The 25,215-nt window shown below is 37.3% G+C and overlaps 1 protein-coding gene across 2 annotated transcripts in view; it reads left to right on the top strand.

Annotated features, from left to right (window-relative positions):
* Nucleotides 1-25,215, top strand: part of NCOA2 (nuclear receptor coactivator 2) — a 187,418-nt gene that overhangs the window by 108,601 nt on the left and 53,602 nt on the right. For both annotated transcript variants that reach the window (XM_053940986.1, XM_053940996.1), the window contains 2 exons: nt 4,843-4,944; nt 5,822-5,994. In XM_053940986.1, the coding sequence (XP_053796961.1) occupies nt 4,862-4,944; nt 5,822-5,994 (256 nt within the window). In that variant the 5' untranslated portion in view covers nt 4,843-4,861. The remainder of the gene's footprint in view (nt 1-4,842; nt 4,945-5,821; nt 5,995-25,215) is intronic.

Raw genomic sequence — 25,215 nt, 5'->3', positions numbered from 1 at the left:
TCAGTATCGGACATATCATGATGCTATCTTTTGTATTATCAAGCATGTTTTTATGTCTCTCTCCTCAAAACAGTGATTACTGCTGGTTTTGATTTTATTAATTCCCAATTTGGTTAATCATTTTTCTCTACCTTGCTAAATAACCCTTACCAACATTTTCTTGATTTTTGTATTTTTATATGATAGAACTGATATTACATTTCCACTACTTCTAAAGCATTGAATGGATCAAATGGTTTAATTTCTTTATCTTTCTTCTTTCTGAAAATTCCTGTAGAGATGCATAAAAAGATCAGTGGGGCAGGATAAATGCTGCTTTCTAATCTAAGGTAGTTCTCTTGAGGGGAAGTTTACTGGAGTAAAACTTTGAGTCTCTGACTTATCATTCTACTCATAGTGTCTTTAGTTTTGAATTGTCATGTTTCCTGGAAAAATTTAGACTTCAAATGTGGGACTTCTGTTTTCTGAGCTGAGAAGTTCTATGAGTAGTTCAGGAACCTAGGAATATCTAAAAGTGCATTAAAAATTCTTAAGCTCTCCTATTAAAATATTGAATGATATAATGTTATGAATGTTTGTGTAATATAAAACTGTTGGTAATAATTAATAACCAAGACATTTTGATTCAGATAAACTAGTATGTATTGAGTAAGTTAAGGCAGAAACTAAAAAGTATAATATGCAGTTTAGCTGCTTCGATCCACAGATGTTTATTTCTGTGTCTAAATTTCATCTATCAATTCAATAAAATTTTATTATATTTTCTGTTTCTTGCTTGGAAATTTCCCACGACCCTGCTCCTTGGTACTACATGTGCCCAGAAGGACTTTTTTCAAAAAAACGTGGTTTTAGTTTCTTGCTTGTGCCACATGCAATTTGTAGAGGTACCCAAAAGTTCTCAAGTTCTTCATCTAGTGGTATGCATTGGTCTTGATTGTGAATTAGCTCATGGAAAAATATGTGAAACAGCTGCTTTCTTTTTAAAAGACATGAGGAAACTGGAAGAGTGCTTGCCTCTTTGACTCATTAGAGTCATTGCTGAGAAGTGGAAGATGGAGCTTTGCTACCCTCCTCAGCCTAAGGGAGTTAAACCTCAATCCCTGTGTCTCCAGACAGTGTTTGAACTATTTACTTATGAGTTTAGTGGCACTGCAAGAGTTAATCAGCCTTGCCCTCTTTGCTTTGTAAACATCCAGCTTTGGCAGGCAGGTAGCCTAACCAAACCCAGGAGGCTGTCCTGCGTGCTGGGAAATACAGACATGGGAGCTCTTTCTGAAGAGGAAACTCCATCTCCATCGCCCAGGTTCTGGCTGTTTTAGTTGGTAAGATAATGTTAACACAAGAGTCTATCCACACCTTCTAAAAGTTGATTCTTCCTCATTTCTGCAAAATAGGGAATACATTTTAGTTTCTGAATTCCAGAAGAATCCCTGACCTCTTAGGTGTCCCAGTCAGACCCTAAATACCTTGGGAGACAAGGGTTTGGAGGCACATCCTTTTGATTTTAGTACTGTGTGCTAGATACAATGAGTGAATTTCATTTTAGCCTTTGAGATTTTTTAGATTGGTTCAATAACATCTGTCTAGCTCTCCACTTTCCAAGACACCTGTCTCTGGATTTTACATTCTGCTCTGGAGCACAGTCACCTGTAAGACAAGAAAATGGCCTATAAAAATCTTTGAGGTATAGAATAGGATTTTTAATTAAAACATAAAGGAGAACAGAAAGCAAGCATGGTAGTAGGTGGTAGATTTCCAGAAATAAATTATGATGAGTGAGAAAGACATGGGTAACTCATTCTAAGAATAAACTGATAATTCTGCTGAGAAAAATATGTAATAGCCTGTAAGTGCAAACAAGATAAAAGAATTACGTATGTTATTTGTTTAGTACTATTTGCTATGTTAAATAAGGAGAAAAGAAAGTGCTAGTTTTGGAATTATGATACTGCTTTTGTTCCCCTTAACTCAGAAGGATAAAGTTTTGGGAGATGAGTTTTAATATGTTCTCCAAAGGCTGATAGTGTGGACCTAGTGGGATTCCTACACAATGGCATTAGTGTAAATGCAAGGAGAATTGATTTATGCATTGGTGGAGCTACTGTTGAAAGTTTGATACCCACAAAAATAAAACTTTGAGGTAGGTCTGACAGAGTAGGTAGGAAAGCTGTCAGTAACAGTTTCTGTATGCTTTCTTGAGGAGGAAGGGGTTTTGGAGGGTGGTGTCCACCGTAAATGCTTACCTTCTTACTGCTTGGGAGGGAAGGGGAGTGAGAAGATGACAGTTGAGGGTTTGACAGTATTTGTGGATTGTTATGCTTGCTTTTCTCAAGAAAAATAGCTGATTTACATTTCTCAGGTATTACTTGGGAAGCATAAGAAATGAAGGGATTCCCCAGCCTAATTGTTCTTCTGAACTTTAGAACAGCTCACCATCTGAGTCTGGATCAGAGGTCAGATCTTGGGAATGTACAGCTTTCATCATGCTGACGATTTTTTTCTCATCTTGGTCAGTGAAAAATTTAGTCATTGAAACAGAGCTGCAAGGACAGTTCCAGCTCTCCACTGACAAAGCTTCTGTTTAAATGTAGTCAGTTTACTTAATAGTATCTTGCACTTTCCTCGGAGCTCTTATTTGTGGTTCTTTGTGAAATTGCATCGTTTCACAGAAGTGCTTAGCTCCTCATCTATGAACGTATATTGCTACTCCTGTGCTTGGAGAAATTCAGATGTGTGTGTCTCCTGGGGCTAGAAATCAGTGAGGACAGAGAGCTGTAGGGGAGCAGCCAGGGTCGGGGTGTCAGCAGCAGGGTGTCACACCAGCTGGAGACTGCAGTCGATCTCTCGTGCTCCACAGGGCGGCTGGCATTGGTGTGACTCTGCCATTGCCCTGCTGAGGCCACTGGGGGTTCTGCAGCCAGCACAGAATGGTGGAGCTTGTGATGGTGCATCTTCCCTTGGAGAGCAGTGTCTGCTCTGCCATGGAACCTTCTTGTTCTGCTTACAGTGGGATCTTCCCAAATAATAGCAGTGTATGTGGATATGAGTGTGCTTGTAAAGACTCAGTAGAGAAAAAGATAATCCAGGTATCTTTCAAATACAGTCTGGTACCATTCATGTCAAAGACCAGATGGAAGCTATATGTTACAGGCATGATACAGTCTTTTTCATGAAACTTGAACAGTATCTAGAAGAAGGGAAATTACTCCACTCTCTGCTCAAACTGGTTAAAAAAAATACTGAGATCAGCTCAGTTGGTCAGAGCATGGAGTTAGTAATACCAAGGTTGTGGGTTTGGTCCCAGTATGGGCCATTCACTTAAGAGCTGGACTCAGTGATCCATGTGGGTCCCTTCCAATTCAGAATATTCAGTGAGAAAATGCTTTCAGTAAAAATAATTTTTTATTTTCTTTTAATCTAGGGAAATGTTAGGTGGTGGTCAGTTCTGAATCTGAGATGGCTCCAACTCATTGTTTGCTTGCTCAGGTTTCAGTGAGTAGCCTTCCTCAGCATTAACTGCTCAGACCTTAGTCTTTTGGCTCTTTCTGCCAATATCTGAAATATCTTCACTCAGTTGGCTCATTGGGAAAACCAAGATTTCTACATCTGATTACCAACACACAGGCTGGCAGCTAGATTTTTAAAAATGTCAAAAAGAAAAAGGGAAGGGGAATGTGTCTTTAACCCCTAACAATTCCCTTATTAGGTTCATTTCATGGCTGACCAGGCCAGCAGAAGGAAAGGAACCCGTGGGACAGAAATTAAGGGCATGAAGGAGGTGGTGAACTCCCTTGTTTTGATACCTGATTTCCACTTTATGCCAAAATGAAGTGGTCCTACAATTACAGGCGCCTGCTCTTATTTTAGTATGGTGTGAGTCACGTCTTGGATACGCTCACCTCCTTCATGCCCCTCATGCTTATTTTTCTGCTAATCCTAAACACTACAGGAACTCTCTGAAATGTCTAGCAGCACCTCTTTGCCATCATCCTCACAAAACTGGCAGCAACTAGGCAGATGCTGAGCTGGGACTGCCCCATCTTCCAGGAATTTTTTATAATTTACGTCATCTCCCTATGTCCTTTGGTGATTTCTGCCTCCAGAATATTGGTACTTGTTGAGAAATATGTAATCTGAGGCAGGTGAGTTTCAAGTCCTTCTACAGGGCATAGGGAAACCAACAGTTGGGAGCAGGGCAGGATTTCCACAGGCTGTTTATTGCACAAATTATAAGCTTGTGTTCTGTTCTTTTTCTACATTAGCTTGACCAGTTATTCTCCTTATGAGGTAGATTATATGTACAAAATATTTATCAGTTCCTCAGCAATTTCTAGTGCTGACAGATGCTTTGTTTCTACAGTTTTGTACATGTACTTTTGCAGGCATTATCTTCTGATTTTTAACTAAAGCTGCATGTGCTTCCTTTTCACATAGCTGGGACACATTTTATTTCATGTATTTCAGTTCTGTTTTGTTTTTCTTGTTGTATGGCACTATGGCTTCTCCTTTGTCTTTCATCATTCAACCCGGCAAATTTGCCATGAAAATTCAGCAGCGCAGGCACAAAATATACTTATCTGTTCTTGCATAACTGCTAATAATCAAAGGGATGATAATGCTTTACTTGCCCACTACAAATTTTCTTCTCAAGGAGTTTTGTGTGGCATTTTGTGGGGTCATAAACACAGTGTTTTTATTGGTGCCTTTCAAACAATCTCTATTTTGAATGATAGATTTGCCAAGTAAAATCATAGTTGAGCATGGAATGAGAAACTTGTAAATATGAACTGAGAACTCAAGACTTTTCCACCATAACCCTTTCTTGCACTTTCTTCCTTCTAGTTGCTGATATGTGTTCAAGATGAGTGGGATGGGAGAAAATACCTCTGACCCATCCAGAGCAGAGTCAAGAAAGCGCAAGGATCCCGATCAAGTTGGACCCAGGTTAGACCATCTACTTCTGGAAATATTGAGAGAATGAGTTTAAAAAAACTCTGTTTTTCAGTTAGAAGATGACAAACAACATTCTTGCAAAGAGAAGTCAGTGCCAAACTACTTTATTGCAGTAATTCTATGTTGTTGAGGGTTTGGGGTGGGGATGAGAACTATTCTCTTATATTGTTATTTGTTTGTTTATTTTTGAATCCAGTGTTGTGCCAAAATGCAGAATTTTTGTGACAATTTAGGAGAGATGTAAAAATGGTTTTTGGCATTCACTGCAAAAAGTCTTCAGTCACTCATTTTGTCAATCTGAGATATTTTTTTTTACCACCTCTGTTGTACATTATAATCTAGGTCTTGAAAAATATTTTCCAGCTTTAGAGCAATTCTGTTACCAACGCAAATGCATTTTAAAGCATAACCACTCATTCATCTTTTCTTAAGACTCCCATAAATTCACAAGGAGGCAGGGAGTATGGATTGCTCAGTGTAACTATTTAAGCTGTTTTATTTTCTCATACACAATCACTATATAATACTCTTTGGATTCTCAATGCCATGTGGGAGGGATACTTGTAAATATTCAAATCCTGCCCCACCCCCACCCCCCCATAATCTTGTGTTTTCAATTTCTAATCCCAATCCTCTTTTGAAACAAAAACATGACTGCTGAAAAAAAAAATAAGTAACATCTTTTCTAATGCTCCTTTCCTTGTTCCAGAGGAAATCTTTCTGTGTGAGAAACTTGTAAGTTATATTTTGGTAGTGAGAGAGGTGTTTTTGTTAAACTACTGTCAAACCTTTTAAAATCATCTTTGAGCTGGCCAGAAGGCAAGTAAACTGACATTAAAGACAGAATTTTTACGAACTCCTCTTTCAGCCCTAAAAGAAGCACTGAGAAACGCAATCGTGAGCAAGAGAATAAATACATTGAAGAACTTGCAGAGCTGATTTTTGCAAATTTTAATGATATTGACAACTTTAACTTTAAACCTGACAAATGTGCAATCTTGAAAGAAACTGTGAAGCAAATTCGTCAGATAAAAGAACAAGGTAAGAAGAATAATTAATTGACTTTGAATATTTTGTCTTGATTGTTATTTTATTTTTGGCTAACCTGATAGTCTCTTCAGCTTTTCTTTAGCAAATTCCCATGTTTTTCATTAATCAGTAATGAATAATGCTGTAAAGTCATGTGAATAGAGTGTGTTAAGAATAATATTCAGTATTTTTAAAACAAGCTTCACTGAAAATTGTTTAGAGAGAGAGAAAATCGATCAGTCTGATGTGTGTATCTAATGGAATTGAAATCACTTGTGCTTTCACAAAAGTTAAACTAACAGATGGCTTTGGAAAAATAAAACACATACTCTTACATGGATGATGAATCCATGCAAAAGAGAAATAGTCCAGGAGAGTGGGGTTCTGCATACCCGTTTTGCTTTCTTTTGTTGGTATGAATAGATATTGTGGACTAAATTATCTGCGTCCTTTAAATGATGACATCATATCCTCAACTACAATAGATTTGAAACTATTCTAATCTCTAGATAGGGTCCTGTTATAAATGTAAACCACAGAACGTGACAGTTTTCTTCCTGTTCTTTGTCTAGAAGATTAGTTTTGTATTTCTTTTCTTTTGATATATTTCCTATTCAAAGAGAAAACCCAAATCTTTTAGAAACTTTAAATTTTTTGGAAGTGGGTTTTATGGCACAGGTCTGTCTAGGCAGCCACACTGCAGGTGTTTGGGGCAGATTCAAATTCTTAAAGTAGGTGCATGTAATTTTTCTTTTAACGTAGAAGATTTATATCTCTTTGTAAACTGTGTTTAGAGTGATTCCTTTGATTTTCAAACACCTTAAACATCTTTCACTTTTTCACTTTTCTGTGGGAAAATAATTTGTTCCTTTTCTATGCTGTGTGTGTAAAATTATAAAAGTGTAGACTGCATGTTTCATAATTTAGCTATGTATTTACCTAAATATATAAGTAGATCTACAGTTTTAGACATCAGTCTATTCAAAGCTAAATGGAAAGTGGAAAGAGTCAGATTGTGTCAGTTGCCTCCAAAGTTCTAACTGATTAATCTTAGGCAGTGTTCCTATTTCTCAGCCTGTTCTCCTCTTTTTGCTGTTAGGTTCCTGTGAATTTTAAAGTGGATTATTCTAGTGATGTTGCCATGCCCCTTATTAGAAGTATACTCGTTAACCTGACACAGTGTCCATCATTGTTTTGCACCTTGCTGGCTTTTGAGATATTCTTTTCCCCTTATTTTCTTCATCCTTTTCTCAAATTGATTTTTTTTTCCCATCACCAAGCAACACATACTCCTTATCTTTACCTGAGAAAAGGAAAAGGACAAAAAAATTATGTTTTCCTGGGAAGTGGGTGCACAAAGGAAAATCTGCTAGTCCACTTTGGTAATTCTGTTAGCAGTTCTAGAAAATCTAGTCTGAAAATCTGGCTCTAACTCATGGTAACTTTGTCAAATCCAGGGTTTTATTGTTTAGGACCAATTACCACAACAATAGTTTTCATATTGTTATGAAATATTCACAATCACCAGACCAGGTTACATGTAAACTACTGAAGTCATCAAGGACCAGAATTGTGCCAAAGCTGAACATGCAGTTAGCTTTTTGAGGTCATAAAGTCTTACTGCAAAAACAACTGAATATACAGTCCTAAAGACAGACTAAACTGCTGTGAGCACTGTTTATTTCAACAAGTAGAAGTAGTTTGCAACCTTGAGCAATAAAGACACTAAATTGCTCTTTTTGATGTTGATTTGTTACACAAGGTTCTTCAGTTGAGGACAATTAGATGTTCTGGTAACTGGGTATCCACATAAAACTCACAGCTGGTACAGACTGACTTTAAGCCTCTAAAGGGCACTGCAAAACACTGAGACCTTCAAGGTGGTCATTAGTAGTATCTCAAAAGAGAGATCAGAATAGTTGAAATTATTCCTTTGAGCTGATAAAGGTTTGATACCTATTCCTAGATAGGAGCTACTTCTATTCATTGTAATAGCAAATTTAAAAGGCTTTTCCTTTTAAAGAAAAATTCAAATGACAGCATACTCTGAAATGCAATATTATTTTGGAGCAGGCATTTGATTAACAAAAATGTCTCACATATATTAAAAGTCCAAATTGTACAAACAGTACAGCATACCTGTACTTCTGTTGAGTGCCACGTAAAACCTGACATAAACAATGCAAACAGTTTAGAGACCCAGTGAGGCTATTACTATTGCTCTCTCATGTTTTATAGGTAGTTTATCACCTCACATGGGGAATCCTGCACTTAGATATGCTCATCATTTAAATGTATTAACTTTTGGGTTGTTCCAAATCTTCCTGATTGGTCTCCCACTGTAAAGACCTTTTAGAACACCTTGACAAGTGTCAAAACTTGCATTATCTATTTCTAAAACAAAAGTCATTAAAATAATGCCACACTTGCATGAAGTGCCATGAGAATTAGGTTAAAAATAATATTTTCTTACAGCTGTTTTGTTGACTTTTAGTATCATGCAGAATACTTGTAGGACAAAATTAAATGAACATCTTGAAACTCTTCAGTGATTCTACACCGACATGGACAAATTAAGATGGCTTAGTGATCACACAGTGGGTCTGTTCTGCATTTCTTCCAGAGCAGATTAGATTAAATTAGTGAGAACTTAATTTACAGTTTTATTATTTAGAAGTTTTAGTAAAGAGGTTGTTTCTTTGAAATAAATACTACAAATTCTAATTGCACGTGAAGGTCTAATTGCTTACAAAAACACAGTCAGTTATAAATACCTTGTAAAGCCACTAACAGCAACAAGTTTTATAGCTTCTCTTGAGATTTATCAAGGAAACTTTATTCTAGGTTCTAGGAATGAGAACAAGGAAGAATGAAATGCAGATTGATATTTGTTTCCCATGTCAAGCTAGTTGGGCTGGTAACTGAAAAAAGTAATAGATCTTTTACTTTAATAATACTATATAATTTAGTATAATGTTATCCTGATCTATTTTATATGCAAATATATACTTGGAGTACTTTATCTGTTATCTTTATATCGTTTCTCACAGTATGTACTTCAAAGATTCCTAAGTTGGGGTATGTTAGAGATTCTGTTTATTACAGTTTGAAGGCAAGTTATAAATGCATGTGTAAAGCTAAATTTATTAAAAGAATTCAAGATATTTGGAAGATGTAACCATTGCATGAAGTCTTAATCTGGGTTTTGAAATGGTTTTAGTACTTGGGAAAGTGATGACAAGTTATTTTACAAAAGCTTAATTTTCTACTGAGGACTTTTATCTTATTATTGATGGATGGAGATTTTGTGAATGTCCAGAGGAGATGAAAAATTGTGATTATAGCATGAAGATGAAACTGAAGTTGTATTCTTGTAAATCTTAAGTGGATATCTCTGTTGGGGATTTGAGACTTGTGTTTCAAGCACTTTGGAGAACATTCATTCAGTTTTTTATTTATAACATAAAAGTAATTTGGAACAGTTGTGTTACACGGTCATTGAAGTGTAAGTTCTCATGTTGTTTGCAGTCTGTGTTAAGTTTCTTGGAAAGGGTAATGGCCATATATGTTGCAGATATGTTCATAAGCAAGTACGTTCTGATTTGCACATGCTTAATTTAAAAAGCTTGTGTTAGGCAAATTAAAGACCATTTGGAACAAATATTCCTTTATATGCCAGATGTCCAAGGAACTATAAAGCCATTTGATTGTACTTAAGAAATATGCTTAGTAAAATAGTGTCTGATTGATTTTAGGATCCTATCTTATTTTAAGAAGCAGCTTCAGTACTTAAGATACTAAATTCTGTCTTATAAGTACTGCTGAAAATGTTTTCATATCTGAAGACAGCAAAATTCTGACAGTAAATAAAAGTAATCTGAATTTTCTTCTTCCTTAGTTGACAATTAGTTGAACTGTTTCACATCAATTTCATTTGATTTTATTCCAACAGTAATCCTTTTTCTTCACTCTTGTCACCAGCCTGACTCACCTCATTATGGTAGTGGGGGTTTTGTCCTTATTTTTTGTATTGCTTTGTCTCTGTTTTGCTGGGTTTTATTTCAGGGTTTTGTGATGGTTTTTTTGTTTGGTTTTGTTTGTTTGCTTGTTTGTTTTCTTCTTCTTTTGGGTGTAAAGCAGGTTATAAAAATTAAACCCTTGCCCTTAGTTTGCAGCTCCCCTTGCCCTTAGTTTGCAGCTCCTTTTATCTGTCATGCTGGCCCCACTCTCAGTAGGTAAATGATTCATCTTTTAAAGCAGAGACTATTTGTCACATTTCATTGTTTGAAAAAATCCTGCTTCAGACTTTTAAACTTCCTTTTCTTCATTATCTAGTTGTGCTTTTTTTCTTCATTATCTAGTTGTGCTCCTGTCTGAATATCAGCAATGCAGTAGGTACAGAGGATACTGAAGATCACCTTAAGCTTCTTCAGCAGTTTCTGCAGCAAAGTCTCCTCTGACCTCTTTGGTTGGAGTGCTGAGGAATGCGTCCTGACAAAAGTGCAGGACAGGGGGTTGTTTGGTTTTTTTTCAAGTCCCCTGAGTTCCTTTTATTAAACTCCAGGTCTCCATCTCTTATTTCTCCCCTTCTATTCTCCAAGCCTTTCTGTCTTCTGTAGCATTTTTTAAAGATGGCATCCACCTGTCTTATTTAGATTCACATACAGTGGGATATAATTTACTGTGGTAAAGTATCCTCAAATATGATTTTATGTCACTTCCATTTTCCTGCAGAGTCCAGTTTTCATGTGTCACTAGTTTCTGAAGAGGTTTTGTGTTCTGTAGATCAGCTTTTCAGTGGTTTAGAGAAGGGATATTGGGTGGCAATTACCAGTCTAGCTGTTAATGTGCACTTCTGAGTTGTGAAACAGGTCTTGTTTTCAGAATAGCCTTAAAAGACAGACCTTGGACAGAATGAATTGCCATGTGAAAGCAAAATAGTGTTGGGAGAGGGAGAAGTGCTTGATGAAGAGAGACATGCATGGAAACCTGTATGAACTTTAAAAGAAGGCTTGTTAATCATATTTATCTTCTTTTTCTGGTTTCACATTTGATTGCAAAACCAGTTTTTGCTTCCTTGTAGCAGTACTATGTAATCACAGGGGCATTCCAGCAGATAGAGTATTGTTGCCTCCAGCACCAGTATGCAAGTAAAATCACTTGCTAAAAGAAAGCAGTATGGTCTTAATGCTGTAATGAGGTGTTGCTGCTACTTTGAATTTATCAGATCTGAATTTAGATTCATATTTCACAAGGTATTTAAGCAACTGCCTAACTTTAAGCAGATGAGTAATCCCTGTTAAGTCAGTGGAACTACTTAAAGGTTCAAAGTTATGTGCATAAATACCTTGTAAAATCAGGATATTAAGGCAAGAGAGCATATGCAGACTTGTGTTTTGTTGGTTTTTGTTTTGCAAATGTTTTACTGGGTCAATTTTACTGTAATTACATTTTTATATTAATCATATTTGAGATGAGTTATTCAAATTTTATGCCAGTTTTTGAATCTTTTTCTTTTTGAAGGAATTCTACATGGCTATCACTATTTGTATATACTGTATTTTCGGTCTGATAGGATTTTAAGACTGAATTAAGTGTCACAGAATTTCGTGCTTGAAGTCAAGGAACTCATGCAGAGCATTTACAAAAAAAAAAAAAAAAAAAAACAAAAAAAAACAACAACAACAAAAAAAAAAATGTTACTGAATTTGCTTTGTTGTCTCCCCTGCCTACAGCTGGGAGTGATACATTTAAAGTGTCTTTGATCTTCCTCTGTACATTGTAAGGCTTTCTGGCTAAATATGCAGTTTACGTTGACTTTACTACTTGCATAACTCCTTCAGTATCAGAGAACTACTGATTCACTGAAGAATTTAAGGTGGTTTTAGGTAATGCAGTCCATCATTTTCTTTTCTACATCTGGTGAAAAGTAGTCATTGGCCAGCAGACCCAGCAAGTGGGAAGCTTCCTGGTGTTTGCTTATTTTACTGGAGTTGTGTATCATGCAGAATACTTAGCTTAGACCTTATCTACACACAAGTTAAGGCATTTTAATGATACTAATATTCTCCTGTGGAGGCAGTGTTACAATGTAATTAATATTACTTACTGAATAAGTAGCTGAAGACGCTTTATGACATACAACTGTGTCCACACTGGGATCAAACAATTAAGAGAGGGGGATTGTTCAGCCTGGAGTGGAGAAGGCTCTGGGGAGGCCTTATTGCAGTCTCTCAGTATGTAAAGAGGGCTTACATGAAAGACAGAGAGAGACTTCTTACTGAGGCCTGTAGTGCCAGAACAGGAGGCAGTGGTTTTGAGCAGAAAGAGGATAGAATTAGATTGGACTCTTCCGTATGAAAGAAGTTCTTTATTGTGAGGGTAATGAGGCACTGGAGCAGGTTGCCCAGAGAAGTTGTAGGTACACCATCCCTGGAAGTGTTCAGATCCTGGTGGGATGGGACTTTGAGCCATCCGGATGGGATGGGGCTTGGTCTAGTGAAAGTTCCGTGCCCATGGCAGGAGGGGTGGACTAAGTGATCTTTAAAGCTCTCTTCTAATCCAAGCCAGTCTGTGATTCTATGATTCTCTTGCTTCAAGAAGACGGATAAAAATGATCAAGTGTGCAGGCTGCAAACTAACCTGTGGAAAATAAGTCAGCTGTTGAAAAGCCCTGGTTTCACCATCCCTGCCCTCCTCCTGATCATGAATTTCCATTTCCTCCCTAACTGTGACAGTAGCATTTCTGCAGTTGCGTGGTGAGCCTGAGCCCTGGTTTTGAGGTGGCCTGTTGTAGAGGATCTGTCTCACCCTGGGTCCTTGGTGGGGCCCCACTCCCACACAGGTCCAAGTGTATCAGGCATGACTGAGCTAAGGGCCAATGCCCACAGCTGTCCTGATGTTGTTGGGCATTGCAGGGTGTCACGTAATGACTGTCATGTAACAAGACATTGCTCTTGATCATGGGCTTCAGCTTAGTCAGTGATGGATTACTTCCGTGCCAGAGATAATTTGCTTGAAGTTTTAGACCAAAAATCTAAGCTTTGACTTCAACTTATGGGTCAAAATTAAAGAGAAACTGAATGTTACTCCTAGCTGTTGAGGTACTGGTCCTTGTCATATAGACATAGTCATTACTGGCGAATGCTGCAGGAAAACTTTCTTGTTTGTTTTGCATCCTACTTATTTTGGGAGGGACATCTTTCACTTTTCTTTGGCCTTTGTTTTCTTTTATAAATTCTAAATGTCCAAAAGAAAAAAAAAATAGAACTAGCAAAGTATGGCTGTTTACTTTGTATTATATAGCTGCAAAGATGATTGCACTGTAAGAGGTTGTGATCTATAACACCAGTGCTGGGGAATACTATAAAGGACTGAGCTGCTTCTCTTATATTTAACCTTCTTAGGGGGATATTGTCAAGTGTTCCCTCTTTGTTCTTTACAGGAATATCTTCATTAAAGATTTGGTTTAGTTATTTTAATATGTAATGATCATATTATGGTCTGTGTACTACTGGGATTGTAGTAAAAATGGCTCGCATAAGAGAGATGGAGACGTCTCTTCTTGAAAGTTTGGGTTTTGGAGGCTGCCTCCTTGGTAAGTGTAGTGTTCTCAGGCTGCATTTAAACTGTCACTGAGCACTTTAAACTTCAAAACTTCACAGGTTTGTTCAGGGTTTTTTGGTTTTTTGTTGGGGTTTTTTTGGGTTTTTTTGTTTGGTTTTTTTTTGTTTGTTTGTTTTGTTTTTTTGTTTTTTTTTTTTAGTTTATCATGTAATTGCTTATGGACTTTTGTAATTATATTTATTACATTTTATTATATTTTGTAAATATAATAAATTCATTCAGCATTTTTATTTTAAGGGAAAATAAAATGCAGAAATATAGACTGACATCCATCCTTCCACAATATGGACTAAGCTTTTGAGTCTAGTGTTTCTCACCAGCTGTTCTGTCTTTAGAGGTGTGGTCAGAAACAAAGGCCGCATTTAAGTGCTAAGAAATAAATGCTGAGCTTAGGTGTTAAAGAACAATTGTAGCCTTCTGATTTGAGTCCTAATGATAGTGGTTTTAGTCCCTTGTTGTTGGATGGTTTGCAGTGTAAAAGGTGCTGACTGTAGAACACCAAATCTTGCTGTGTGCTTTAGATTAGCAAATGCAATGTCTTAATCTCAGCAGCACATAAAGCAAGTAAATGAAGGAGACTTCATGTTACCTTGGCTCTCTGTCTGCAGCTTAATTTATGGAATAGCAAATTAATTCACCATGAATAGTGATGATACTTCAGTCAAAAAAAAAATCATCTATTTTAAGGAATCTAGCTTTTGTTACACAGCTTTTATCTTTTCTTTTTAAAGACTGCAGCTTGAAAAGCAATAATATAATATTTACTCACAATAGGGTACAATGCCTTTCATACCGTGTTTGAATCCTGAAAACCTGTGGATTCGCAGCACATTGAAGAAGCATTGATCAAAGGCTTCTCTGTGTTCAAACTAGAACCAAGATAATTGCATCTGTTCTAAGTCATGCATTTTGTTATTGCTGTAAAACATTCTGTGTATGGACAGTTAGTTGGAAATAGGGGTCCTTGAATGTGAAATCAACAAGGATATGAAAAACAGTAAGACAGCTATTACTACTTCAGCTTTCAGCTTCTTTTAAGAAAACCCTCAGTGGGCAACTGGGAGAAAATCACAGACTGAAGATTGAAGGGTGACATAGCAAGTGATCAGTTGCTTGCTCTGTCAATGAACACTGTTGATCACATAGTGAATGCCATCAGACAAATGACTAGAGAGTCAATACATACATAGTTTCTGTTTCCTTTCATCATTATGGGGTGTTGGCACACCTCTATGTATTTTACAAGACAAGGGGTACTCTTAATATATTCCCTGTACACTTAAACACACACATACTCTCCTTCTTTAACTTGCACAAGATCAGAGCAAATATCAGAAGGGGGAGACAGAAAAGTACATAAATTTAAATTCTGCTAAGGTGGATAACTCCATAAACCATAAATCCATTAAGTAGATACTCCATAACTGGAGATGCTTCAGATATGCCCATGTTATCTGAATAAGTATCCACATGTTTCTTTGGATGAAGCCGTGTCGTACATCCCTTCACTGAGGCCCAGGTTGTCTCAGAGCAGAAATGCATGTCCCTGCACCTTGCTTTGCTCACTGGCATGAGCCAGAATGGAGCTCCACAGTGTGCCTGCCACAGAAGACTCCAGCACACAAAGGCAGGATACAGCTGGAATTTGTGACCAATTCATGCAGATGGGGCAGATTTTAAATGGGAAGTTAACTGAAATTGGGAGTAACTTTATGAAGGAATTGGTAGGTTCTGTCAGTCCTCCCAAAGTCTGAATGTTCTTCAGAATATTCAGTGAAAGTTCTTGTCATGATGCAGGAGCTGGCGAAATATTTTGGGATGTGTTACAGAGAGCAGCTAGGCAGTTAGAATGGTCCCTTGTCATCTTAAGATATGTGATCATGAAGAGCACTAGCCTTATACCGGTACTTTTTCTCCTGAGGCACAATTTCCTAGAAAGACTTGGAACAACCTGCAATTCCCATGATTCTTCTGAGGGATATAACTTCCAGAGACAAATTAGGTGTGTGCCTATATTCAACACTGAAGAGGAAGTGTATTTAAATATAGCATTTAATCTACTTGGAAATAAAAAAAAAAAGTGAGGAAAAGATATCAAGGTTGTAATTTCTAAATATAGATTGGAAAACTCAGAGGGACCCTCATTTAAGTTTTTCTTTGTTTGTTTATTTTGATGGTTGGTGGAAAAAATATTATGGTAATTTGTGCCAATAACATAAAATTCTTCCTGTCTCGTTTCTTTTGTATAAAACCTTTCACCGTCTTGGGTTTAAGGGAAGATTTGAATGTTTGGTTTTTTTTTTTCTATCTTTAGTTGTTTCTTCATAGCCCCATTGACTCCTGAATGCAATGCTCCTTGTCACTAATTGTCTAAAATGGAGTTTTATATAGAATGGATTTTCTTTGTGTTTTCAAATTTACTCCCATTTTTTGAAGGGTTTTATTTGTAAGCCTGCACTGTTTTCTCTTCTTTTCAGATATTGTCCTGTGTTTTTGTTTTTTTTTTTCCACGCCTTCCTCAGTCCTTCTGTCTCTTGCCTTTGGGGTGGCTTTAGCTATAATTTTACGACCAGCAACACCATACCTGTGACAGTTTTATTCCATTCACTGTCATCCCTCTGATAGTGTTTTTACTCTTAGTTGCTGCAGTAAGAAATCATCAAATAGTTTAGGGAATGTGACAAAAGTTACTAATGAATTGCTGACTGTTACACTGATGAAAATCAAGGATTATTGTGATTACTATTGAGCTTGAAAGTTGAGCCACCATCTGTCTATCTGCAAGAGGTGCTGATTTTAAGTGAACATTGTAGTACAGATTGTCAGGTCATTGTAGTTAATGTTCAAAATATAATTATGTGTTTGCAGTTGGCAATCTAAACTGTAAATATGCCCAGTAAGCTTTTTTCCCATTACTTTTTTATATCGGTGATACAGGCAGAGAAGCCAGTCTGTAAAACTTTTATTAAATGTAACTGAGGGAGGATATTGGCTTTCTCAGGGTCATTGTGAATTATGGTGCAAGAATAGTCTTCCTTTCCCAGAGCTATGTGATGGTCATGAGCATTGCCACTTGTTCTTTCTTTGAAGCTCAGACAAGGAGCATATATCCTTTATCTCAACAGCTTAAATGCTTTCTAAAGGAAGGGGTAGGGTTTCTTCTATTGTTTTTTGTGGGGATTTTTGTTGGGTTAGTTGGTTGGTTTATTTAATAAGGACTTTGGCCCCAGTATTCTTAAGTGTTTAGGCTGAGGTGAGCACACAATACTGTGGAAATAACAGCTGTTATGTAGAAGGTCTCACCTATTGGTGTTCTAATGGGTAAAATGTAAAATGAGGAGCGGGCACCCATATTCCTTTTTGCAGGCAAATAAGTAAATTGGAGACTGGAGGAAAATGTTCTGGATTATCACTTCTGATGTAATGCTCTGGCTTGGCTGCAAACATGCATTACCGGCCTTCGTGCCAGGGAGGGACACAGCTGGAGGCAGACCATAATCTTCAACAGTTCCTGGTTAAAGCTACATGTGTTCAGCATTTTCAGGGTGATGGTTGCCCAGCAAGGGCCCCTCACTCCCAGCCTGTGCCATGGCAGGAGTCTGGGGCTGGGAAGAGCAGCAAGACTACAGAGCTGGCTAGGCAGCACCCACTGGCACAACATGGAGCGTCCTTTCCACTGAGCTCCTAGTTGCCCATGGAGAACTGTTGGGGAACTGTTAAAACAGCTCCAAGTTTCTCCTCAGAAGAGAACTGATAAAGCTTACTGAGAAAAGACAGAAAACAATACCATTAGTGTTTAATCATTTTTCTGTTTATGGATTATACTGACATATTTCAGACTGGGTGCTGATCCCTGCTTCATGAATCTGAGTTAGAGAAACCGAAATGGGAGCACCTAATTAATTAACTTTTAAGTATGGTTCAGTCTGTTGAAGGGAGCCCATTTGTACCTATCAGTGCTGTTAGCAGATGTTTTAAAATGTCTGCTAATTAATATGTGACAGAATAAATTAATACAGTTGAGGTTAAAAGTGACTTTGTCTGGATGTAAATCATAGCAACATGATAAGCCAAGATTTTCTAGGCTAATGAAAAAAGGTCTCTTAAATTTAGAGAATATTTTAAGCAATGCAGGTTAATAATCATTACCTTTCTTCCCACAGGCATGCTGTATTCATCATGTACCTGAGGTATTGTAGCCACTGTTGAAATATATGAAATTTATCTTAAAACACAATTTTCTAAAGGACTTGGATTTAAAAAATCCCTTTAAATAACTAGCATACAGAAATAAACAGTTTCTTCTAAGAAGGTTTTGTTTTTCCATCTGCTTTCCTTGCAGTAATAGGAAAGTTTCTGTTTCTAAATTGCCTTGAAAATTTGGCTGAGGCCTGTGATGGTGGGTTAGACAAGTAAGGAGAGGGGCCCAAGCTTCTATTTCTGAACATTGGGCTGTTATAGAAGAAAACTTTACTTGTCCTTAATGATTTAGAGCTTTTTTGCAAAAGATTTATCTACCGTAATCTGGACTATTAGAAACAGTAGGAGCCCTGTAATCCATGTTAACATGGACACATTAAATTAAAGCTGTTTCTGTTCTTCCTTAGCTGTCTTCAATTATCTGTGCTCCATTTTGGCCTACATTTTATTATGGAAACTTCTTTCATAAGGAGCCCATGATCCATCATATTTCTTTTTTGTGCACCGCATTAGGTCTCTTTAAAATTTAGGCAGTTGTCAATGGCAATTTATAAAAGCAGAAAGATCTTTGCCTGTTGCTGTGGATGATCTGGTGTGTCACAAAGATTTATTATCAGCATCCTAAAATAAGACAGATATTTTGAAATCATGGCGATGTGGCATTCGAAGAAAGGGAGTCATCTGTTTCCTTTTAACAGCTGGTTGAGTACAGAAGAGTTAGGCTTCAAGAAATAGAGTCTGGCTAGATTAATACTCCTCTCTAGCATGTTATTTTGGCCTAAGTTTTGGAAACCCAGAAGTTTAATTAGCTTGGCAACTGCATCTGCAGATTCTAGTCTAAGAGTGTTAACCCTTATATCTTTATTTTCAAAATCTGGCTGGTGTTTTAACATGTCAGAGAACCAATTGGAGGGCTGTTAACATTTGTAAAAGCAATATATTCTTTCTGAGACCATAGTGGAGCCCTATTTTGAACTAAACTATCAGATTCTGCCATATTTCTTGTCTTTGAAAGCATTAGCTCAGCCAAAATGTTAAAGAACGTTGGACTCCCACCATTTAGACATTCACATTAATACTGTTTTGAGAGGTGAATTATCAAAATAATATGAGGTTACTCATTCGGTAAATATCTAACACTTAGAAAATTGCAAATGCCAAGAAATACAGTAAAATTTTCTGTCCTATTTCAGCACATACCAAAGAATATAATTACTTTGTTAAACGAAGTGATGCCAAATATTTGTATCTAATATTTTGGTGCAGAGGTCGGTTAGCTTGGCTCTTTCTTTTGAAATGCAGCCATATTAATGTAACAGATTTTAAGTCAGTGCTGATGGCTGTGCAGCATTTGTTATCATGCACAGTTGAGTAGTTTACGTGAGTGGTTTGAAATCATGTAAATAGCAACAGATGCAAAACCGCTTCCTGGATGTGTTTGTGTATACAGCTACAGATACATATATTTGAATCTGCTTATCTGATTCTAGCACAGAATAATAAGTGACTGATTAAATTGAGGGTATTTTGGGGTAAGGTACTGACAGCCAATGTGCTTAATCTGACACGTGTACTCCTTTATTGTTTGAGTACTGTATTTTAGGCGTTTATTAAATACTGGAAATTACACTGTAATCAATCAGATATTTGTGATTATACTGGTTACTAGACATTCTTAGGAAATATAAATGCAAAAACAGAACCCTAAACTCCTGTATTTAAAAATGCATCTTAACATCAGTGAAAATTATAAATTATCAGCATCATCCTGGATTTTGGCCTTTTGAGAAGGAAATTTCCTGGGCAGGGCACCTTTGATGATTAATTTATTTAGGTATTTCCCTAATGAGTCAGTATACACTAGAAAGATAGTGTTGGTGGTCTTTTTGGGGAAAAGAGAATATCTTTAAAACATAGAAATATATACATGTACATTTAATTTTTCTGATTGGAAGTTAAGCACAACCTTTCATTTCATATAAAAGCATATGTTGAACATACTCAAATATTTTAATAAGACAGGTTTAAAAATTTTGCAGGAGTAAAACTATACCCAGTTGCATTCCTTTCCACCTTTCTGAAAACTTAGTGGAAAAGGTTAATGGTGCAGCATGTCCAGGAATTTGACAGGTGATGGTCATGATGGAAGCTTAATTCCATGTTCCAAAGATGAAAAACAGCTTTCCACTCACAATGTGGTAGTTAGACACCTCACCACAAGTTTAAATGAGGCATGGGGTGAGAAATAGTTTCTGGATTCAGGGTTCCTTTCAGTCTTAGTTTAGATTTCACTTAAAGGGTAATATAGCAATTGTCCTTCTGTGTCTTTACTGATAAATAAAAATACTAGAAATAATATCACCAAAGAATTTATTTTAATTGCTGCATTGTTTTATATTTTTATTGTGTGCTGGGGATGGATGAAGCCATTGAGGATTTGGGGTCCTGCATAGGACACTTTAGTCTTTGTTGGAGCAGCAGAAGAGAGAGGGTTGTAACTCAGGGTTTTACTTCAGTCCCCAGTCCTTAACTTACCAGAGACTAGGGACCTTTCAGGGTAATACCAGGTAAGAATAATCTCTTGCCCGCTGCATTAAGTAGATAAATCTGCAGATAGTAGGTACAAAGTTCTGTAAATAATGCTGTTTCTGTGAATAACATCACTCTTAGCTGTCACTGTTACATCCAAGAGTTAGCAGTCTTCATATATGTTATTTAAGTGTATTTATGGATGTGTATTTATTTATGTCTGTTCTGCCTTGCTGCTCTGAGTGGTGCCATGTGCCAGGAATGCAGCACTGCAGTACTCCAACTCATGGGACTTGGAGACAACTGGATCCTGGGGCCAGGGCAGGAAGGAGGGGGCACTTCCACTGCTGCCCCTGTCTTTTTCCTCACTTCCAAGAAGCAGACCAATGAGTTTTGTAACAATGAGAAGAAAAAGAGGTCATAGATGTTGGTGAAAGCAAAGACAGCAAAATGAGAGGGAGGAAGAAACCAAGGAAAAGGTAGTAAAATGCTTATTAAAGTATTTAGCAAAAAATACATACAGAGATAATAGGCTTCTTTCTCTCCAGAAGTTAAATATTATCCTTGGTAAGTTGAATTTCATTATTTTTGTCCTTGTTCCAGTTTAACTGAGCTGGGGACAATTATTTCTCAGGCAGTACTTCTTACAGAAGGTGTATTGCATGACAAAAATGCTGACTTGTACAAGAAAAGAGTGATGGCGAAATGTCAAAATTATTAAGAGACAAAACTAGTATTAATTTTAGGTGTTATTACTTCTATTTGTTGCTATTCCTACATCCATCATGGGTTTTCAGTGCTTTGGTTTTCCTTTCAGTGTCCATGAAAATTTTATATGCTGGCTACTGTTACTGAATTTTCTAAGAGTGGGACTTCACTCAAAGCTTGTAAAGCTCCATGAATGTTTACCTATATTTGATGGTTTTGTGAGAATATGAAGCTTTCCCTAGAGTTAGTGCCTCAGTGATGCTTCTTTACCATGGGATGGTGGGGCAGGTATGTGTGGGATAGGAGAGCAGCTGCACCAGTTAGAGCAGCTTGCACTGGAAAAAAGAAACCGCAACGTTGTAAGTGCTGCTACTCCTGAGCGAGTAATTTCACTTACAGCTTTCCAAGGGCTTTTAGCTCAAGCCCTAGGGTCATTTACTATTTAAGTGTGCTTCCACCAGCAGTAGTAAATATGAAGCTAAACCATGTGGATGTGATGAGCAGAACAGAACACGGGAGATGAGTTGGGCAGGCGGGCGTGCAGTTGGAGTGCAGCTCTTTCCAACCAGAGGGGAGCTGGGCTGACAAGAGGGCTGTGTCAGGGAGGTGGGCAAAGCTGTGCTCGCAGTGAATAAACGTGCTGAGAAAAAGTGCAGCTGTGCTTTTTTAATATGCACTGCAGGAGATTTCAGCAGCCTGATGATATATCATGCATTAATGTTGAAAAGATAAACACATTTGGAGAGCACAGGAAGGCCTTGTGTTTTTATGTTAGCAGAATGCTTCCTAATGAATAAGAACGTGCTGCTGGCTTCACAGAGCCATATGGCAGCTTTTCTAATTTTAGTTCGGTGCAGATGCATAATTCTCCCTTGTTTTACCTCCTGAAACCTTCCTGAGATGTTGCATAGTTTTTCCTGTAAGACTTGATCTATAGTTTCTGGGGGAAAATATGTATTCAAGAGTCTAAGAGCTTCTTTGCTCTGGACAGATGTGTGTGATGAAAGAGCAACCTCACTATCTAATCACTTCCCTAAAATAGTAGCTAACTTTATTCACAAGGATGGGATAAACTGGTGTTAAAATTGCTGAAATAGTTGCTGTTTCTTAGGCTCTGGTGTTTTGAAAAATTGCTTGCTTTCAGGGAATAAAAACAACTTGTATTGAGGCAATGGGAACTGGGTAAGGACGTGCATGGCAATATCAAGTTTCAAGTGAGCCATGGATTCTAGTGCTTTGAATTACACAGCTACAAGGCAGAGCTGCTTTCCCTGTGGTTAACCAAGCATCAAAATAACTTGCACGTTCTTCACTGCTTTACTTCATCATGTGTAGTGATCCAAAACTACTCACATTACCAAATACATTACCAAAATATAGCCTTTGCTAAGTATACTTTCTATTATATGTTAGCATTAGTTTTTAGTACTGTATCTACCCTTACCTATGGACAGTTAGATACTTCTGCATTTTCCTTGATTGTTTGGATGTTATTTTTGCACAACATATCAGAAGGATCATGCAGGGCAAACTCAAATATATGAATTAGGCAAGACAAGAGTAGTTGGCTAATACATACCAAAACTGGAGAAGATAAGTTGTTTTCAAGATAGTTCCAGCGTAAAATTAAATTGCATGTTTAAACTTTGTATAGCATTTACATTCACTTCCAAGTGATGTTCCTGTTACTGTTATAAGGATCTTGATTTATATGGGGTTTTTTTTGAAGAGTGCAGAGCTGAGCTTTCTAGTGTCACTTATTACAAATCTCTTTGTTTATATTTTATTTGTACCTATTGTACAAAAAAAGAGTATGCGATTTGAGATAAGTGTGGCATTTCAATAGCAATTCCAGAAAATTACAAAGACAGGAATTATATATAGGGCATCTGGGAAACCTGTTTAAACAGTCTTGGATAATAAACTTGAATTTATCTGTTACTGGGTTGGTTTTTTTTTTTGCTTGACCTTTTTGTATGCTGGCTTTTAGAGCATGGGTTCTTCCCTGCCCAGCATTTCACCAGCATCTCTTTTGTGCTCTTCTTGTTCTGTGAAGAACCTTAAATGTTGCTCCAGTGAAAAATAGGCTAAATCTGTGTTGATGCAAATTTTCTCTTTTAAATAATTCTTCATCTTTTTGAAATTCCTGCTGAGGCTAAGTTTTGCTCTTTTAATTCAAAAATGCATTTTGGTTTTGCAGAAAGCACGAAGGGGGAAATATTTCTGTAGCAGGTTTCCTTAAGGAAGTTGGAGCAGAGCTTGGATACAGACAAAGAGAGCTTTTGGAGTGGTTCAGCTGGTCCTGCCTGCCCACCTGTAGGAAAGTAGGGTTTGAAACACAACCAAGAGAAGGTGATGCCTGTCAGTAACACTTCTGGGTCTGCTGTCAGAAATGCAGAGAGAACTGTCATAGCTTGAGTTGGGAGGATGGAAAAACAAGAGGGCTTGCTAAGCTAAAATGTAGCAGGAGACTTCCAACTATTGCTTTTGGCTTCTGTTTCTCTGACTTATGAATTTCTGTTAAACTAATGTGATTTCACAAAGGTTTGCTTTCAGAATCTGGAATGAGCTTTGAATAAAGCTTGAGGCTTCCCACTCATAAATTCATCAGAAAATATTTTTGAGGGCTCTTTTTTCCTTCTTTATTCTGTATGTTAAATGTAGAAAAGTAAATATAGTTTAAAAGTAAATATAGATCACTAGGAAGATGGCCCAATTGAAAATATTAATATGTATTTTAGTATAATACTGTTTATGCAATTGTAAACATACCCACAGTTTAAAGTCTAAATTACACACATCACTAAAATAATCCACTACATAATTGGATGTATATATTCTTTGTAGTATCTCTCTCAGGGGTACTTGTATTTTATTTAAATTTTTTTCTCTCTCTAGGCTAAAATCTTAATTGAGGGGAGATAATAATTATTTAATGTGCGTCAAGTTTATACTACTGTAATTCAGATAAAACATGCTTGATCCCTGGTAGCTATATTCATAAGGATGGGACAAGTTTCTAATTCAATGCTCCTTCTCCAGTGCAGAATTCTCTGTATGGAGATGAAGCCATGGGAAGTCCCTTTCCATCCTGCTCACTTCCTCTGGCAGCAGAAGGCTGCGTTTCCCTGTCCACACTCTTCCACTGCTGCCCTTTGGCCTCTGTGCCTGTAGGATACCTGGTATCACTTGGCTAACATTTAACAGGGGCAGAACTGTTCTAGCAGGAGGCATCACTGGAAGCTGTGAGGTCAGGGAACCAGCTCCCACTCTCCATGTGGCTGTAGTGGCAAAATCTAGTGGCTGTGGTTAGTCAGAGGGTAACACCAACGATTCTCATGAGGCTGGAAAAACAGGGTTCTGAGAGGCTTTGCAAGGTTGGGCCTTTACAGCTATTTTCCTAAGCCTTGACATTCAAAGATCATTAATCTAGTGTAGCAATTATAAACTCTCTGTGCTTTTGATTTCTTTGTTGGGCTCCCATGAACTTAAAAAAGATAGAAATTAAAAAGGGAAAGTAAACTTTACATTTTTGCACCATTACTTAACACCAGAAGCTGGAACTGTTAAGAAAAACGAAGAATACTGATTTGTGATAATGCATTATTTTGTCAGCATTAGAAATTCATGTATCAATCATTGTTTTTTTCCAGCCTTTCTGTAAAAAAAAATTGTTGTCAATTAGCCCCATGTGCTGTATTGCTGAGAGAGAGAGATTTGCATTTCAAGACATTCCCCATGACTGACTGTCAGGACGACACTGCTGACAGGATTCACACTTACTTGTCTTGTATGTGCTGATAAAGTCTACACGAGGGACTTTGTAATTCAGTCAAAAATTGATAATTTATTGCATAGTTGAACACTATTAGTAGCTGCAGTTTATAAGAGTGATGTGAATTTCAGCTGGTCCTACTCAGAGGCTGTCTGAGGCCTAGGTTTCCTATACAATGCCACTTAAATTTAAGTGTGGCTCGTGGCCTGGATGTGTAGCCTCTTCTAAGCTCTCCAGGTACTTGAATTCTTACCCAATTAAGTTACAGATCCAATTAGGTAGTCCATAATTTTGGAACACTTGTGATTTGCACTGCTTTTCAGAGTGCCTAGCCAAAGTTCATGCGTAGTGAACATGGAGTAGTAGTAGTTCATGAGTAGTACATTGTCACCATC

Source organism: Vidua chalybeata, chromosome 1 (assembly GCF_026979565.1).
Source record: "Vidua chalybeata isolate OUT-0048 chromosome 1, bVidCha1 merged haplotype, whole genome shotgun sequence".
Taxonomy (NCBI): Eukaryota; Metazoa; Chordata; class Aves; order Passeriformes; family Viduidae; genus Vidua; species Vidua chalybeata.
Note: the sequence above shows the minus strand (reverse complement) of the source record. Positions and strands in the feature narration are given on the sequence as shown.